The sequence below is a fragment of the Puntigrus tetrazona genome, chromosome 8 (assembly GCF_018831695.1).
Source record: "Puntigrus tetrazona isolate hp1 chromosome 8, ASM1883169v1, whole genome shotgun sequence".
NCBI lineage: Eukaryota > Metazoa > Chordata > Actinopteri > Cypriniformes > Cyprinidae > Puntigrus > Puntigrus tetrazona.
This window is the reverse complement of record NC_056706.1, coordinates 19,814,998-19,833,459: the sequence shown is the minus strand read 5'-3', so window position 1 is coordinate 19,833,459 and position 18,462 is coordinate 19,814,998. Positions and strand designations below refer to the sequence as shown.

At 38.6% G+C, this 18,462-nt stretch overlaps 1 protein-coding gene across 1 annotated transcript in view; it reads left to right on the top strand.

Annotated features, from left to right (window-relative positions):
* The first annotated feature begins 4,432 nt into the window (after positions 1–4,432).
* adgra2 (adhesion G protein-coupled receptor A2) overlaps positions 4,433–18,462 on the top strand; it is a 58,249-nt gene continuing 44,219 nt past the window's right edge. Inside the window, exon 1 of the mRNA XM_043247923.1 lies at positions 4,433–5,279. Within this exon, the coding sequence (XP_043103858.1) occupies positions 5,050–5,279 (230 nt within the window). The 5' untranslated portion in view covers positions 4,433–5,049. The remainder of the gene's footprint in view (positions 5,280–18,462) is intronic.

Genomic DNA, 18,462 nt, shown 5'->3' with positions numbered 1-18,462 from the left:
GAATGGCTAAGAGGAAAAAATTGGACTATTGTAAAGTGGCCTTCTATGAGCCCTGACCTCAATCCTATTGAGCATCTTTGGAAAGCTGAAACATATTGAGTCTGGAAGGAGGAAACAGGTCTGGAAAAGGCACCTTCAAACCGGACACAACTGGAGCAGTTTGCTCATGAGGAGTGGGCCAAAATACCTGCTGAGAGGTGCAGAAGTCTCATTGACAGCGTTTGATTGCAGTGATTGCCTCAAAAGGTTTGCGCAACAAAATATTAAGTTAGGGGTACCATCATTTTTGTCCAGGTCTGTTTCATGAGTTTATTTTTTTAATAATTCTGTTGAAGCATGGTTAAAAAACAATGTCTGACTTTCATTGGTTAACATTTATAGAATTTTATTTATTATTACTTTTGTCAGATTAAAGTTATTTCTGTGACCATTGTGACTTTTTCTTTCATTGACCAAAGGGTACCAACAATTTTGTGTCACGTCTGTGTATATATATATATATATATATATATATATATATATATATATATATATATATATATATATATATATATATATATATATATATACACACACACACATATATATATATATATATACTTAAAAAAACTGTACAATTAATGAAAAGTGAATATAATAACAACATGTAACAATGTATATTAATTAATTAATATATTATTATAGTAGTATATACAGTAGTATATTAACATACTATTTATTATCACTAGTATTTGTATCGCAAATTAATAAATAATATTTAGATTAATAGATTTTTAACCATACAAAAGTATGGAAGATTAAAAGTAAAGTTGAAAGTAAAGTTTTAAAATAATAGAAAATCAATTAAAATTGTAGCAATATTTCACAATATATGTGTGACTTCTTTCAAAATCACTCCAAACTTAAGAACAGTATCATGTGTGTATAAATATAATCATAAACTCATAGATATAAACTCCAAATTCTGAATAATAGTTGTTAAAATCCTGTAGCAGAAATACTAATAAAAATATAAGCATTAGTTGTACGTTTTTAGAAAATAAAGTTGTAACAAAGTAAAGTTGACTTAAAATAATTTTTTACCACGCTGATTGAAAAAAAAAAAATCAAAGTCAATTCAACTAAGTTTAGTCAACTTAAAATGTTGCGTTATAGTAAGCAACAGCTTGGATATTTTAGTTGACTAAACTTAATTTTTTAAGTCAGTGAGGTTAAAGTTAAAATTAAATTATAATTTTAAATATAAAAAAATGTTATAAAATTATAATTATTTCACAGTTTTTTAGTGAGATCATGGCTTCAATTTGTTATTAAAGTGTGTGTGCAGTAAAATTAGCGTCTTTACAATAAATGTTAAATGTATAAATGTTTAATAATGAATCAAAAATAAGTTTTTTTAGAGATACTGTATAGTGTGTGTCTCTTTCTGAAGCCTAATAACTATCTCTGTCATTTCCTCCCTATATTTGTCCGTTGTATTACTTTCACTCTCGCTGCAGACTGAGGCCCACTTCTCCATTTATATTCCCTCTTCTTTATTCCACCTGGAATGGACTCCAGATGTTGTTCGGGGAGAGGGAGATACTGCTTGCTCGGCGATATGAGCTAGAAAAAGAAAAGCAATGGGGGAACAGGAGGGAGTTCGCCAAAGTGAGCGCGAGAATGTTGGAAAGACATAAAAGTTTGTCTGGATGCCATTAAGTACAATTTGATGTAATGTGCAGTTAGGGACGTGACATTTTAAATGGAAACTGCGTACCAGATGAGGAGGGTTTGGGGGTCTTGGAGGTGGGGAGGGAACGTGCTCCGAACCTTATTTAAAGTGCAGGATAAACAGACCTGGGTCGGAGGCGCCGCGGCGCGCGTTATGCCCGTTTCCGGAAGCAATCGGATTCGTCTTTCCCGCAGGCCCTCGTTCCGCAGCGCCGTATCGACTACAGCAATAACAAACGTGGGTTTGCACCATTTTCGGCAGAACACAGTGCCCCTTTGTGCGAGCGGGCGGCTGAACCTGTGGCACGGGACACCGACGTCAACCTCAATTGAAAACCTCTATCCGTTCACGGCGCAGTATTTTCAAAACGTGGCCTCGGCCTGTTTTTTAAGCCAGCGCTACGGTTTCCCGTTTCTCCGCTTCTTGTATATCAAAAGGGGTCGGTTTTAAAATTAAAAGTTGCCGTTTTAAAATCAAACAACACTCCGCTGGAAGCAAAAGTCGACTCGCAGTACAGTATGAGTATCAAAGACAAAGTCTCGTGTGTGTTGGGAATTTTACAGCGTGGCCCATAAACATCTCAGCAGTCCATATCTGGTTCCCTTTCCTCCTCTTTTCGAAACTTTAAAACCTTGGGAGCGTTTTCTTTCCCTGTAGCAAATGCTTGATAAGAAGATTGGAGTATAGCAGCTGCACAGACGCACATTGTTTTTATAATAAAGACAAACAGAATTTGCAAGAACTTCAAAATAAGCCTGTATCCTTCGGATTCCGTCTCTGTGGTTTTCTTTTGGTTCGTCTGAAGGTTAACCTCAGCCAGTCTGTGTATACTGCATGACACATGGCCATCATCCACACATTTTGTCTTAGTGGGATCCGAGCGTTGAAATGCAATTGCCCGCCGTTCACTTTTTGGCTCGGTTTTGGAGTTTGTTTAACAACTGGAGCATTTAAAGCCTATTTTTATAAATCCGTAGTCCGGCAGTAGAGTAAACGGCAATTAGTGAGCGAGGATATAGTTTAGAAAAAAGCCGATAACAATGATTCCGAATGGGTTTGTGAGGTTCAGTGTGCTATTACACGTTTACAATACTGTAATAACACAGTAATAGGCACTGTTTAGGGCTCTGCCGTAGTGTGGTTTTCATTTCCTCGCCTGTGCATTTATGAAGTGTTGACACAGCTGTAAGTGTAAGTCAAATACTGGTTTCGCCGGAGAGACGCGTAGATTGTGAAAGCGTCCTACAAGTCAGCAGTTCTGTCGTATTTGTTCTGTCGGAAACCATGAGAAACAAACTTAGAGGCAACTGTATATATATATCATTCTTGATGATCTGTTTCCGGGACGGATTAAATTTCTCCTCTTCGGTTTTCAGACCCCATGCGTTCTGTACACATCGCAGCCAAAGCTTCGTTCAGGCTCCTATGGTCCAGTCGCACGCAAAGATCCAAGGAGCCACCGACTGACCAGCTGGGTCATAGTGCCTGATATGTAGACTGCATCAGGGACACGACTCAAACCAACATCAAACTGATATCTATTAGTGCTGCAAAGAGAGACGGAGAGAAAGAGGTTTTCTAGCTGTTAAAGAAACAAATTCCCGGGGGACCAATAATTAAACATGTAATGAAATATAATTCAAACCTTTTCAGAGACGCTCTGGTTTTCTATTAGTTATCCGTTGTCTTCTGACCCACCCCAGCGCTATTAAAAGTACACCAATGTTCACATTTTAAATGGAATGATTTAAAAAAAAACATCTGTTTGATGTAATGCAGATTTTGAAAAACCTTTGTTTTTTAGAGTGTAGTTGTCTGATACACCTGGATGAAAGCATCTGCTAAATGCTTTTGAGACCCATTTTTAAAAGTGATTATATTATATTATGTGCTCTCAAAAATAAAAGTTTAAAAGCTGTAACTGGCGCAGTACCTTTTCAAAAGGTACATGTTTGTACCTAAAGTGTCCATTTTAGTACGTTAAAGGTGTATATTAGTACTAAAGTGTACATATTTGAACCTAATAGGTAAAAGTGTCCCTTTTGGAAATGTACCGCCGCAGTGACAGCTTTTGTAACTTTATTTCTGAGAGAGTATGAGTTTGAACAATTTGCCATTTTCATGACATTTCTCGTGATTTTCTGTGGATGTATTTCATTTTTTTTAGCACATGCACAAAAGGTAAATTTATTTTTATTATTTTTCACATTTTACTGTTTTAGCAAATTTTCTCTGGATATTTTTTTTCTTTCCTTAAATTTATATTTCCTGTACTATACATATCATTTTAAAATTGGTAATGTTTTAAAAGAAGTTAAAGATTACACTGATGGAAAAATACAGAAAAAACATTAAATATTACTGCAATTTAAAATTTAAATATACTCGAAATTATGACTTATTCAAAGTTGCAGATATTAGGTACTTAAGTCTTAATGATCCGTAAATCCATATATATATATCAATGGCACTGTTACTTTCCCTTCAGCGCATAAATAGCAAAAAAATACCAACATATATTATACTTAATGTAAATAGTTGTATAAATGTTTTCCCTTAATGCAAATGCGCTGTTTTTTTTTTATTTCTCTAATAATGAGAGTAGCATAAATTGTTACCATAAACAGACTGATATTGGTGGCATTGAAAGGCCTGCGCTAGGACCGCGCGGCCCCGGGAGAGGAATGTGCGCGCTGAGGCTGGAGCTGAATGCGAGTGTGACAGGATGGCAGAGGAAAAGCGCCAGAGTCCTGGAATTAAGATCGGGACCGTTATTCAAAGTCAGATCGCGACTGACACCACACGGACCCCGGAGCGCACCGGAGCCGCGGCGCGTCGCGTTTGCTGATGCGCGACCGGAACTTTTCCGCAAATCCAATTGCATTCTTCTGTGAAATACTCCTGGAAAAAAAGTATGGAAAACAGCTGCTTCGAAGAATCGTAATTGCGGCGCGCTCAAAAGCACACGGGTAACTTCACTTTCCTTTAGAAACGCCACAAAGTGACATTTCTGCGCGTCGCTCGTCTGCGCTCGTCACACGCGTAAAGTTTTTTAAAAGCGCTCCTTCGCTTTTATTTGGGACGCGGAGGAAAGCAAATGCGTGATGGAAATAAGACATGATGGATTTATGTTACCGCATCAGTGACAGGGGTCCTGTCATGTTTTAACGGAAGAGAAAGTGTTGCAGTCTAACGTGCTGATCTATCCATTCATACTTGGGAAGGAGTAACTGTGTTTCTCGGCGTTGATACTGAAAGTTATTATCAGCCAGAAAAGCTTGCGCCCTGATGTCATGGGCTGACCTGGGACCGCACAGTTGATAGTGTGGGGGACAATGTCGGGACCCCGCGTCCTCGTCCCGTTTTGGGTTCGTGTGTTTCTCCTGCTGCTGCTTCACAGAGTCTCTGCAGGCTGTCCGGAGCTCCTTTCCAGCGGCTGCAGCTGCGCAGAGGACCGCGGTAAGGCTCACAGCGCGCCCGGGGCGCGGAGGAAAGTGAGCTGCGTTGGGAAGGAGCTCACCGAAACGCCCGAAGTCAGTCTGCTGCCCAACAGGACCGTCTCGCTGTGAGTATTTCATTCATTTGCTCTCTTTAGCCCAACTTTTCTAGCGAAACAGCATACGCGTTTCATGAAGACAACACATTGGCAACTCCGCCGTTACCAAGTCGATCTAATTATATTAAGCTCGTGTTGGTTTTACATTCGTGACCCAAATCCTCACGAAGTGGTTTGTGCAGTAAATTATACCTTTTGTAGTTTGTATGGGATCTGGGATGCGTGTTGCTGTTTGAGAACATAACCAAAATTCTCCAAAACACTAGTTTCTAGTAGCTGGCTGAATACAGTCTTTGAAGATGTAGCACTTTGAAGAAGTGAGACTGTGTGAATGATTGATAGCTCAATGATTTACATTGATATGGTGTTAATTAGGCAGTGTATGTCTCGCATCTAGCATAAAACCAGCTAAATGTGACAGCAACAGTGGGCATGAAGATGTGAGCTGGCATTACGAGACCGATAAAGGCGAAGTTCTGACCCTTTATAGTGCCTACAAGATCTTAGCAGCTTTAAGAAGCTGTCAAAATGTAACTCTATATGAGGAGTCCATTTCTCTTCGCAACTCATTAATACAAATATACGTCAATCTTTAGACACGACCAACATTTACAGTACAATTGGTATTCTTACAATAAAAAGGACTTTTATTCAGACATTTATAGTTGCATTTGTTGGTTTGGGAATGGCTGTAGGCCTTATTAAAAATGAACAGAACAGACCTGATTATCTGATAAAATAATTCATATGGTCTGCATTTCATATCTAGTCAACCTCACAGCCGTAATACCAAGAGCAGAGTATCTGTCGTTATGCGCCGTTACAGCTTTTGACCATCATCAGCAGATAAAGTCAGTTCAGGTTGAATTCAGAGGTACTGAAACTTTAAACAAATAAAGAAAAAATGGCTTTGAATATCTCACAGAGAGGAACGATCACACTTAGACAATGTTGTTTACACACTGTACTACCAGCTCCTTTACGTGTGTTTTCCTTTTTCCTCAAAAAATGAGAGATGAGGTGAGAATTATGAGCAGACCGAAGAGAAGAACTCGGTGCTGATGCATTGTCAAAGCCCTGTCATTTTACACATGCCTTTCATCCAAAAGGAGATGTGCTTCTAGTACGCATCCCTCCCACCCCGTCCACACACACACACACACTCCCTCAAGCTTTCAGCCTACTTGGCCATGCTAAAGAAGAATAAAAATAAGCACCCCCATATCTGTGCACTTTAATGGCCGTCCGTCTCCTTCCTTTCCCAGTGCTGTAATATCCCAGTCTGTTCATAATGGAGCATATTCGTGTTGTCTGCGCAGGAAGGAAGCTAAACCCACTCCAAAGTGTGTCTGTATCTAGTTATGACCTATTGTGTTATTACCTGTTAGTCTTGATGACTATTATAGTCCTTGAGAGCAGGTTTGTGGGTGTTTGGGCGCCCGTACGAAATACTTGTCGGACAAAGTATGCGCTTAATCCCGGTGTGAGACAAGGGAGATCAGTCTGGAGCTACGTGTATTTGTTTTGGTGAGGAAAGCGCTATTTTTCGTCTGTTTCTTGACATGGACGCCCGTGCAGCCGTCCGTCGTCTTTGGTAGTATCCGGCGGAAAATTGGTGCGGAAAAGCAAGACTTAAACACTCGCCCCGTCACAGAACTCCTGCCTTCCCGTGATGCCCTTCTGCTCCCCTTCCCAGCGGGAGCAGAATTCGCCTGCACATGGCTGTCGTAAAAACATAAACATTAAAAGCGCTCGAAACGCCGCGAACAAGCCCAGGAGAGGAGTGCGCAGCCAGAGGATTGGTCCCCTCGGAGGAGGAGGCCCAGGGTAGCCAGGACTCCATTTAAAGAGGCTAGTGGTTCTGCTTAATAAGCGCTCACATCTGCTCAACACATTGCCTCTGCGAAACCAGAGGAAATGGACTGAAAAAAAGATAGGAAGGGGGCAAAAGTAGGCTGGGTGGCAGACGACGGAGGCGGTTGGAGACGAGCTCGCATGAGCCTTTGCACCTCTTAACATGGTTTATTTGTTTTCCGAACATGTGGAAAGCACACCGTGTGGCACTTTTATGAGGCTTTGTGTGTTAGATGTAGAGTATTCATAGTCTCCTGCCCCCCGAAGAGAAAATGAGCAACGCTTAACGGAAATGCTGTGCTCAGCACTAGTTTAGCTGGGTGTATTTTTTCAGGGTTGTCGATCTGACTTTTCAGGATTGGCCTTTCTAGATGCTGAACGTTGCGCTAATGCTGTTGTTTTCGCGGAAATTCCTTGGGATTGTCCAGACAGCATCCCAGGTGCACTCTGGGATACATCATCTGTCTCTTTCCCGCTCAACTTCTCCTGCTGCTCTCTAACTCACTGGGACAAAATGGGGAATGTTGGTATAAAATAGTTCTGGTAGAGGTGATCGGTGCCACTACGAGGAAATTCAGTTCACTCGGTGGCCGTCTTGGCAACTTTATTTCCGGTATAGTCCCTAATCCGCATGTTTCAAAGAGATACAATCTGACAATAATGGTGGCATAAATTTAGCAAATCGCACAAAAACATAACTGAAATTTCTAAACGTATTGTTCTATTTCTACCCTGTCACAAACCATTTTTCTTGTTGAGGACCATGAGGCAATTTTATCTGCTAATGTGTATTTTATTCAGTTCTTCTTGCTCAATTCATATTTGCTGACTATGTCAGATTTTTTGGATGACCAGTTTACACTATTTTTTAAATGTGACCCGTATTATGTATCTGTTTCACTTGCTGAACCAACTGGAGGTAGTAGTACTGACCCAGAAAAATGTCCAATTCATGTAGGATTTGTTTCCACATATGAATCAGGGCTGCAGCTGATCTGAGAATATCAGAACCCACATTTTTTTCCTGCTTACAGTCCTCATAATTCATATCTGATATATGGCACATTGAAGGAATTGGGTCACTTGAACCATGTAGTATATATTATTTTGGTAGGCTGAAACCAGCAAGTTTTAGCACTTCTTTAGTACGGTTTAAATTTTTCTTGAAAAAGGCAGTTGCCAAAGAGTGTCATGAGGACGGGAGAGGTGTCAATGAATTAATAGAAAAGCAAGGTAACAAATTGAAATATGTAACTTGGATATTTCAGATATTACTATACTCAGATGTTATGACTGTGTTCATATTCATACAAACTATTCAAATGTTTTTTAAATGTAGACTGTTAGCTTAATGGTGGTGATGTTGAGTCATGTGACCATGGTGTAGTTAGGGTTCAAGGGTTCAAAATTGATCAGTTCTGTTAATTTTTTAGGTCTGTCATGATGAACAAAACATGATATTCCAACAAAATTATATAATCACTGCAGCACCCTATTAAAAATAATACTACAGAGTCATTTCATACTGAGTCATCTGAACAATCGCAATCAAGACGGATTTGGCATTTGAAGCATTTATCTTATTCATTTTTCAGCTGTTTGTGTCTTTCACCTTTCAGTCTCTTTCAGTATGATCATTTTAACCCTAACCGTAAATAAGTGATCGTGTGTTCTGTGATCTGACCAACTCTAGCTAAACAGACAGGCCTTAAGAGGTCAGAATGTGATTTCTGGGGTCAGTCATTTTGGTAAAGGTTATCTTTTGGACCAGCTGCAGGCCTGCAACATAACATCTGGCATTCCTCAGCTGATTAGGTTAGATAAGCAGATGGCATCCCTTAATCTGATTGGTGGAGATGGAAAATGTGGGGAGTGACCTCAGTAATTACCCCAAATCGTATTCTCCTTTCTTATTGTTCATCCTTTTAACGTAGCCTTAATGAGTTAGTGAATAGTGGCGGTGCATATCATACTACTTTAGCAAAATATACACTATTTTTGGGATCAGTAATAATTTTAATGCGTTTTAAAAAAGTGTTTCATGCTCACCCAGGCCGCACTTATTTAATTAAATATATAGTATTAAGTAGTATAGTATTATTAAAAATTAAGTATTTTATTATTTATTTATTTATTTTATTAAGTATATTTTAAACTGTAATTTATTACTATGATTTAGAAGAAAGTTTGAATTCTTTAAATTAATAATACTTTAAAAGGTGTTTAAAAAGATTTTTTATAGAATAAATGTCGAGCTTATTAACTTTTTATTCATCAACGAATCTTGCAAAATGATTTCCAAAAAATAAAAATAATTCCAAATTCCAAAAAAATAAAAATAAATAAATAAATATTGAGCAGCGCATCTGCTTCCAAAAACAATTATAAATCAACATATTAGAATGACTTCTAAATGATCATGTGACAATTTTACTTTTGCTCAAATAAAAGCTTCGATGAGTATGTTACTTCAAAAAAAAATAAAATAAAATTTATATATATATATATATATATATATATATATATATAATATTATATATTACAAATTTTGCTGATACTTTTGAATAGTAGTGCATCCCTGTTGAAAAAACAACACCATATGCTGGTTAGGTATGTTTAAATGAAGGCTGCTGGTCATGTGCTGGTGATAAGCAACTAGCTACTGCTCAGGACCAGCACATGACCAGCTCAAACCAGCAGCCATGCTTCAAAACATACCTAAACAGCATATGCTGGATTTTTTAACAGGGATTTCTTTTGGCCTTTTTGCCGTTTTATTGACAGTCCACATTATAGAGAGCACAACAAATGCTAATGAGAAGACCTAAGTGGTATCAGGGCACAACACGAGCTGGATTGAAACTTAATGTATCGGAGCACGTGTGCTAACCGCTAGGCCGCAGCTCCCGCCAATTCTTCTGTTTCGCTCCCCACGCTTCGCCTCTGGCCTTCTTTCAGATATATTCAAAACTGTAAATCACCCGAAGTGCTCTGTTAGGAGCAGGAGAGATGCGGTTTGTTCGGCGAGAGCGTTTGATTGGCCGCTTCTAGTTGTTTGTCAAGCAGCTCGGCAGAGGATTTGTGGCTGCACCTCTGTATTAGAGTTTAACTGCTTTGACCTCTGCGGGTAACTGATCGCTCCGTGTGCGTGTGCGCGTTTGTGCAGTTTGATGCCGTTCCACACGTCAGCCTTCTCCAGGTTTCCATTACATCCCAAATTACTCATAAATCCTCTCTGCATTAGCGTATACCGTTGGCATATACAAGTCATTTGGTGCTACTTTGTGGTATAAAGCCCAATATATTTACCATAAACGGCCATTTTTCCACTTTCTCCCCCTCCCTGCGCAACGCACCCTCTCTCTTTCCTCTCGCTCTCTCTTTCTCCACCCCTCTATCATGAGTTCATCCATACACAGTGAGTCTGAACCTAAATATTTAGCTGTCCTGGTAGGAAACTGCCATGCTTAAACTCTTTCCAGATGTGGGGGAGAGCAGTGCGCTGTTTAGAGCTAATTATGCTGCACAGTGACTGAGTTGATAGAGGGGGAGGGAGACTGAGAGAGAGAGAGAGAGAGAGAGAAGGAGGTAAAGAAGTGGAAAGTGTAAAATAGAGGTAGAGATCAAGGAAAGGGCAGAAGACGAGAGAATGAGATGGAGTCGAGGGGGTGAAGGAGAGCAATTTTAGTTGGATGTTTGTTTATCTGTTGAGCAGGAGTGAGATGGGAAAGAATGAGAGTCGAGACAGTCTGGGTATTGCTTCATGAGCATTTATCTGAGTGTATAAATGCGTGTGTTTATACATACCACTGTGATGCAAAGCCGAATTTTGACTACAGTCTTTAGTGTCACGTAATGATGAATTATTCCTATGAATTATTATTGGTGCTCAGTCATTAATAGTGGTTCTTATCATCAGAAGTCTACGGTGCTTCATAGTTTTTGTGCAAACAATGTTTTTTTTTCACGATTTTTTTAATCATAAATTTTGAACATCGTTCATTTGTATAAAAGCTATTCTATTAACATGGATAACGGATAAAATTAATTAGATAAAAAATCATTTGGGGATCACTTCTCACTATTAACTACTGCTTTTGTCTTAATAACATTATAATTCACTGCTTATTAAGTAAGGCATTTGTTAAGTAAAGGCGTGTGGATTTAGGATCTTAAATATGGTCATACAGAGTAAGGCATTAATATGTGATTCATAAATATTAATAAACAATCAATGTGCTATTGGTCCCTAAAATGAAGTGTTACCAATTGACAAATAGTCTTATTTTCCAGCGAGTATCGTCGATTTGATTGATTGCGCAGATGCTATTCAAACTGAGCTGGACTGGACAATGATGTCTCTAAATTTAGTAATGAAATGCCTTAAATTTGGTGTTTAATCTTGTCATTATACATTACAGGCTCTCTATTCTTCTGTTTGATACAGTCAAGTGCTTTGACACCTTCTGTCTTGTGTAAAGCTCTATATAAATTAACGTGACTTGACTCCACTGAACATCTGATAATCTTTTTTATGCTAATAAGCAACTAGTTAAGAAATCCTAAAATAAAGTGTTACTGACCTCCTCATTCGAGGGGGCGTTTGATTGGGCGAATTTAAATACACGCCTCTGCAAACAAGATGAGTCATGGATATTTTGGTTTGTTTTCCCTTAACGAAAAGTCCTCAATGCTAATGCTTCTTTTCAAAATTGTCAGTCCCTGTATTCAATGAGAGAAAAAAAAAGTATTTACTCCACAGACCAGTTTAGTGATCCAGGACAACTTTTTTTCAACTTTAAATTTAGCCGACGCTAATCTCTCCCACACGGCCAAAGAGCACACGTCGTGTCGCTCTCCATCTTAAACCGTAAAACTGTGCTAATGTTTTGGCAGTTACGCGCCATATAGCGATTTCTTGACTCAGTGTTGATCCACTGACTCAACAGTCGTAAAATCAATGTTTGTTCAATGTTGTATCAGCATTCTCTCGCTCAGATTCGAGGCGCTAGCGTGCATGTGTGTTTTCAAAGGCTGTAAGAATGTGGGTGTGAGCCGATTCGGCTGTCGTATCTGTGTGTGTGTGTGAGTGTTTATAAAGCTGTTTTGGGATGCCAACGATTCCAAGTTCATCGGTGACCTTGATCCGAAGCCCCTCTCAGACAGCTGCAGCGGGTATGTGTGCATCTGTCCGCCTGTGTCTATTTTTCCAGTACTGACATGATGAACTTTGGAAAACGGGAACCTCATTGTGTTGTGCAATCATAACTCAGCATCTGTATGGATCCGTGTGCGCTGTTCTCCTTCAGGTCAGAGTGTGACGAGAGGGGAGTGTGTTTTGAGAAACCTTCCTGACAGACATCCGGGGAATTGTGTGGAGGGGCGTCCTCCAAGCGCCGGCATTCCAGGAGGGTTTATTTTTGTGGGAAACGGCGACGAGAGTAGAGGAGGGGAAGGGAGGGAAAGACTGCACGTGTTCTTAGAAGGGGCGGCGGTCGGCAATAAATCAAAAACGCAAACAAAGACCCAGACACTGGATACCGTGAGCCTAACCCATCACACCTGCCCCTGCCACACACGCTTTGACCTCTGACCTCCATCCCCGAACGTCTAGGTAGAAGCCGGTGCTCTTTCCGAGGAAGAACTTTCTCTGTGGAATCATTAAGCAGTTATGTGTGTCGTGTTTATTTGTGTGACCGCTTCAGATGGGAATTTGTGGATGAAAAATCCCCCAGCAGTGTCGTGTTCGGCTGAGAGAGAGATGCTCCTCCCGGCGCACAGCGGGAATCTCTGTTTGGATAGTTTTTCCTTTCACTCTACTTGTCTTAACTGACTCCAAGAATGGTTGAACTCTCGCTCTATCTATCTCCCTCTTCCTCCTTCTCTGTCCGCAGACTCTCATTCTGATATCATTTCATTCTTTAGTGATCTGTGTAGCTGTCTCCTCTAATGGTGGCTTGTATCTCACGGATGTTTGTTCATGTACGTTTTGGATTTTGATTCAATCTTATTGAACCTTTTGACTCCATTGAATCATATAGTGCTATTCCAGTCGAAGTGACATGTGCTTTATTTACAATTAAGTAACAGTTAATTAAATGAAATAACAATAAATAATTAAATAAGTAATTACATAACATTAAATTAAGCTTTGTCCCACGTAAAGGGTTACTCCACCGCAGAATGAAAATTTTGTCATCAATCACTTACCTTGTCGTTTTAAACACATTTCGAAACGCACTTTAAGATATTTTGGATGTGGCTTGTGACTCGTTGACTGCCAAGTCCAGAAAAGTATGAAAGATATCGTCAGAATAATCAATCTGCCATCAGTAGTTCATCCGTATTGTTATGGAGTGATGAGAATACCTAAAGAAAACAAAAATAATGACTTATGCATGATTTATGCAGCATGTATGCAGCAAACACATCAAACTTTTGTACTTTTGTACTTTTGTAATTTTGCTTCTTGTACTTAAAGCATGACACAACATTATAAAAACATTATGATTTAATTGTAAATATTTGACATTATTACATGATAATGTTTTACAAATGTGTTTCTTTAACTTTCCTTAAGTACACTTAAGTGTCTCATTATTTCATGAATATTTTAGTTTCTACAAGTACACATATATACATATATTGAGATTTGAGGCACACTTCTTTGTCACCGCAACATTGTTCAGCGTCTCTTACCGGCTTAAAACACCATTTATTCAGTATGTCAGAGCTTGCAAATGAATGCCATTGGTGAGTGCCACAGTCACTTTTGATTACAGCAAAGCAATCTGTGCATGTGTGAAATAAGAGACTGATCATTTAAGAAAAAGTTCTTCACTTGAACAATTAGACGCAAAGAAAGATTTCTTCGCGAACCAAACTGTTATTATGCATAAAACTGTAAGTGATTTACTTTAAATAATCAGTAATTCTGGTAGCAACAGTAAAAATTCACCGCAATTGTTCGAGAGAACTTTTTGTAGCTGTATATTGTGTGGTGCTTCAAAGTCTTTGTACTCCAATTGTTATGAAAGGAATATTCTTTTTTATACTTTATATAATTGCTGTCAAAATGCATTAGCTCAAGAAATTTAAAATGTTAAATGTAATTTTTGTCTTATAGCACCAGTGATATCTGTACAGCATTACGTAAAAACTGCAGCGGTTGAAACATGAACACAAAACAAGCATCTCCTGTTGCTTTCCTGGCTGTCACTAGAGTTTATTTCATCATATTTAACCCAGAATATTCTTTTTAGCGCACACATTTTTTCTCCTACATGGTTTATTCACTCCGATGCACAAAAACACACCACAGAGCAACAATTGTTTGTTGTCGTCCACTTGACCAGTGGCCTGTACATAATCATAAGCAAAAGTCTGGGTCCTTTGTGTTTACAATGAGATCGTCCAGCATCCAAACCAACTTGTTATCTGGGTCAAACCATGAACACACACTAACACAGACCGTTTCCCAAGAGTGCAGCTCTTTTTCATGTGAGATATGACTGCGACGGTGGCCTTGCGTGGTTAACATTGTTTAGAAATAATTGCGCATTCCAAAGACAGAGATTAATGTTCACTATACAGTACCACTGAAGAAGCTATTAGCATTTCTAATAGTCTGTCAGTCCACGCATGTTGCTCTATTTACAAATGCACTTTATCTTTTTATGGTGATATTTTGTACTCTGCAGTTGCCTGTATGGACTGGGTTTATGCACATATGTATTTTCTGTTATAGTGTGTGTGTGTGTGTGTGTGTGTGTGTGTGTGTGTGTACGAGAAGGGCGTTTATGGCCGCAGTTCCCAAAAATAGTGCATCATCTCCTTCTCCATAATTAGAGAGTGTTTATAAAACCCAGATTTTAATTTTAGGCTGTGGAAAAGCCCAACATATGCACACAAACACACACACACACACACATACACATGCGTGCACCCACTTGCTTTCTCTCTAACACACATACACACGTGTCCCGAACACAGTCTGTAATTTTGAAGTAAGCAGCAGCTTGTGGACCGCTGGGTTTTCTGACCATCAAGGGTCACTCTTTAACACACACTCACTCTCGCAAACAGATATTTAACGTCTTCATTCTGCCTGAAATTCCCAGAAGTATTGAAAGTGAGAGAAATTGTCCCTTTTTTCGATTGTGAGATATTTCTGATCTTTATTGGAATGGCAAATGAGAGGCGAAACCGGCCAATATTATTCATTTAATCATATATTTTGTGGTTATTAGTAAAAAAAAAAAAAAAAAAAACACTACCTGGTCTCAGAGTACCTGGGTGCACTCTTAAGCAGGACACAAAATAACGTATCACTTCAGTTTCCAAAAGAAATGAACAGAAATAAAGTTTAAAGCGTTATTTTTGCATAATGTGTAACTACAGTTTGACAAAACAGTTCATATCTGTATTTAAGCACAGTTGTGTCAACAAATATGTTATTATATCAGTTTTTCGTTTATTAACACTATAGGGTAGGTTTAGGATTGGATTTTGTGTAGGGCATAGTTCCAACATAGCATTAACTTTTAGCAACAGTCTATGGATATTTCTGAACCAGTTGCAATATATACCTATATCAACAATATTAAAAACACAGCAAAATGTACCAATATTAACGTAATACAAATGTGCCAGGGTTTACGTATTGAACCTGTGTTAGGGTCTCTCAGTGGCACATTCCTCTTTGAAACTGCGAAAACATCAAACAAGGCAAATAAAAATTTTTTACCAAAAGACCAGTTTGAAATAAAGAACTGTAAGGCATTACCTGAAAAAGGTAATCTACTGTAATTACACAACTAACTTTCAGTTTATTAAATCATCTTAGTTTTTCTCACAATTACTTTATCATAACCTATTATATATGTTTGTATTTTTTATATTCGGTTTTGTTTAAACAGTGATACACATAAATACATTACTTTGAATAAGGACAATAATTGATTTTACTACACAGAAAAAAGTTCATTTGTGTTGTTTATTTTTTTTCATGTTGCAAAAATAATATTTATGAGCAAGGTTGTTGTATTTTATATTGTCACCTATCATTTGTATGCTCCCGGTTGGATCTACAGCATCTGATGTGCTGTTTGTGTAGTGACGAGGACAGCAAAATCCTTTATGAGTCCATATCTGCGAAGGATTTCTGATCATCTTATGATTCTGCATAACTCAATCAGCAAACAGTTGCTGTACAATTACATGCATCCACTTAACCGCTGACAGACTCAGAGATGGATGGGGTGGACTTGGCAAAATGCGTGTCTTTCTTTCTCTTTGTCTTTTTCTCTCTCTCTCTTCCTGCAGGCTGTCTGCACAAAGACATGCATTCACATCTCAAGATGCATTTAAGCACTAAGTGCTCGTTGTGCTCGAGGCTTTCAGACAAACTGTATGTGTGCGCGCAAGGCAATGTTATTATCATACTAAAACTAAAGATGAAAACTAATGATTCAACAAAGTGAAATAAAACATTTCGGCCTGCCAATCAATTCAAATATTTCTGGGCAATTATTGGGTTCAGCGTTCTGTGAGAATGACACTATAATCTCTGCAGTGATCTCAATAGAAATCTGCAATTAAAATGGACTTCTGTTTTCATTACATATGTTCATTAATCTTCCATTCTCATGCCCTTCTCTTTTGTTTTTGTTTTGCTTATGGGTGATATTTAATACTTCTGACTGAAAACAGTAATTAAAGGCCTTATTGCAATTATTTTTGTGTTGCCCCACAGATACAGTGGGAAAAAAAAAAGTCAAGTTGCATATGAATAAAAAATAAAATAAATTAAATGGCATAAAAAAATAAAATAATAATAATAAATTAATAAAAAAAAAGTGTATATATATATATATATATATATATATATATATATATAATGATATATATATATATATATATATATATATATATATATATATATATATATATATATATATATATATATAGAGAGAGAGAGAGAGAGAGAGAGAGAGAGAGTCAAATTTAGAAAAAACTTTTTCTAATAATAAAGTGTGCATTAACTTTGTTGCATAACTGTAAAAGTGCATCACGTCCTGATTTTGGTTACGCACCAAGCTTTTAGTGGATGTCGTTGGTTCCTTTTTTCCTCATCTGAGTATTATTGTACATTGTCCGCTGTTTGCATTGAGTTGAGCAGCTACACACTCGTATGCACACATAGACACGTATATTTGACCTTTCACGTTGAGGACACATACGAGGCTCTCGGGCACGCATCGCTACTTTTCTTGAGTGGCTTTTTGCCGCAAAGTGCTTCTCCAGTCAGCCAGCCTCCAGCAGCACTCAAGCCCCAGCGTGGCGGAGGGGATCCGGGCTGGACGCTGGAGCGGGATGGGGGTCCGCTGGAGCTTCAGAGGCAGTGAACTGTCAGGCAGCAGCCAGGGTACTTGAAGAACTCGAGGGAGAATAGCTGCCCTCTAACAAAGAGCAGAGCGGCCCAGCTTCTGTTCACACACACGCAGTCTCACGCTGACACACACACACTCTACCGGACTTCGCAAACGCGCAAGAACTAGGGTCGAGCAAAAGACATGTGCGTAATAAGCAGACACGAACACACCAAAAACACATTCATCTAAACAGATTCATAAACACAAAGAGGCATGTATGCATACACACTGAGAAAAGCACACACACACACACACACACACACACACACACACACACACACACACACACTAGTTGCTCCTGCTGTTAAGGCTGTGTAATTGGGCTCTTAGGCTTCATTAGTGCCAAAGCTGAAGAGACCCCTCTCTCTCTCTTTTTCTCTGTGTCTGTCTGTCATATATGGATTTTCCCTGTTCTGTCTGGTACTGCTCTGTCTCTTTTCTCACCTCCTCTTGTTTTCTAAGAAGCTGTCTAAATTCTCCAGCAAACATTTGAATCATTTTATTCTTGCAGAGGTTCACGTCTCTGATAAATCTGCCGTGTTATATTTCTCCGGTCGTTATTTCATAACCCTCGACGTCTCAATTGTGTTTTATTTCTGCATCAATGCGCAGGCGTTAAGGCCCATTCAAACCAGGAACAATGCCAAGAGTCCATGCCAATGTGTGATGCTCCGTTTATTATAAGTTTAATTTAAAGCCCTGAAATTACTACATAGAAGTAAAGTCTGAAGCGGAAATGCAAATAAATTAACCATAAATGGTCATATAAAAACAAATGAAACTGTCAAAAAAGCACACAGAATGTGCTTGTATGAATTTGGAGTGAGTGTTACTTAGTTAGCCAGTAGATAATGAGAAAATTAAAACAGTAATGTAATGTCCTTTCTCACTGTTTTTCCTTTCTC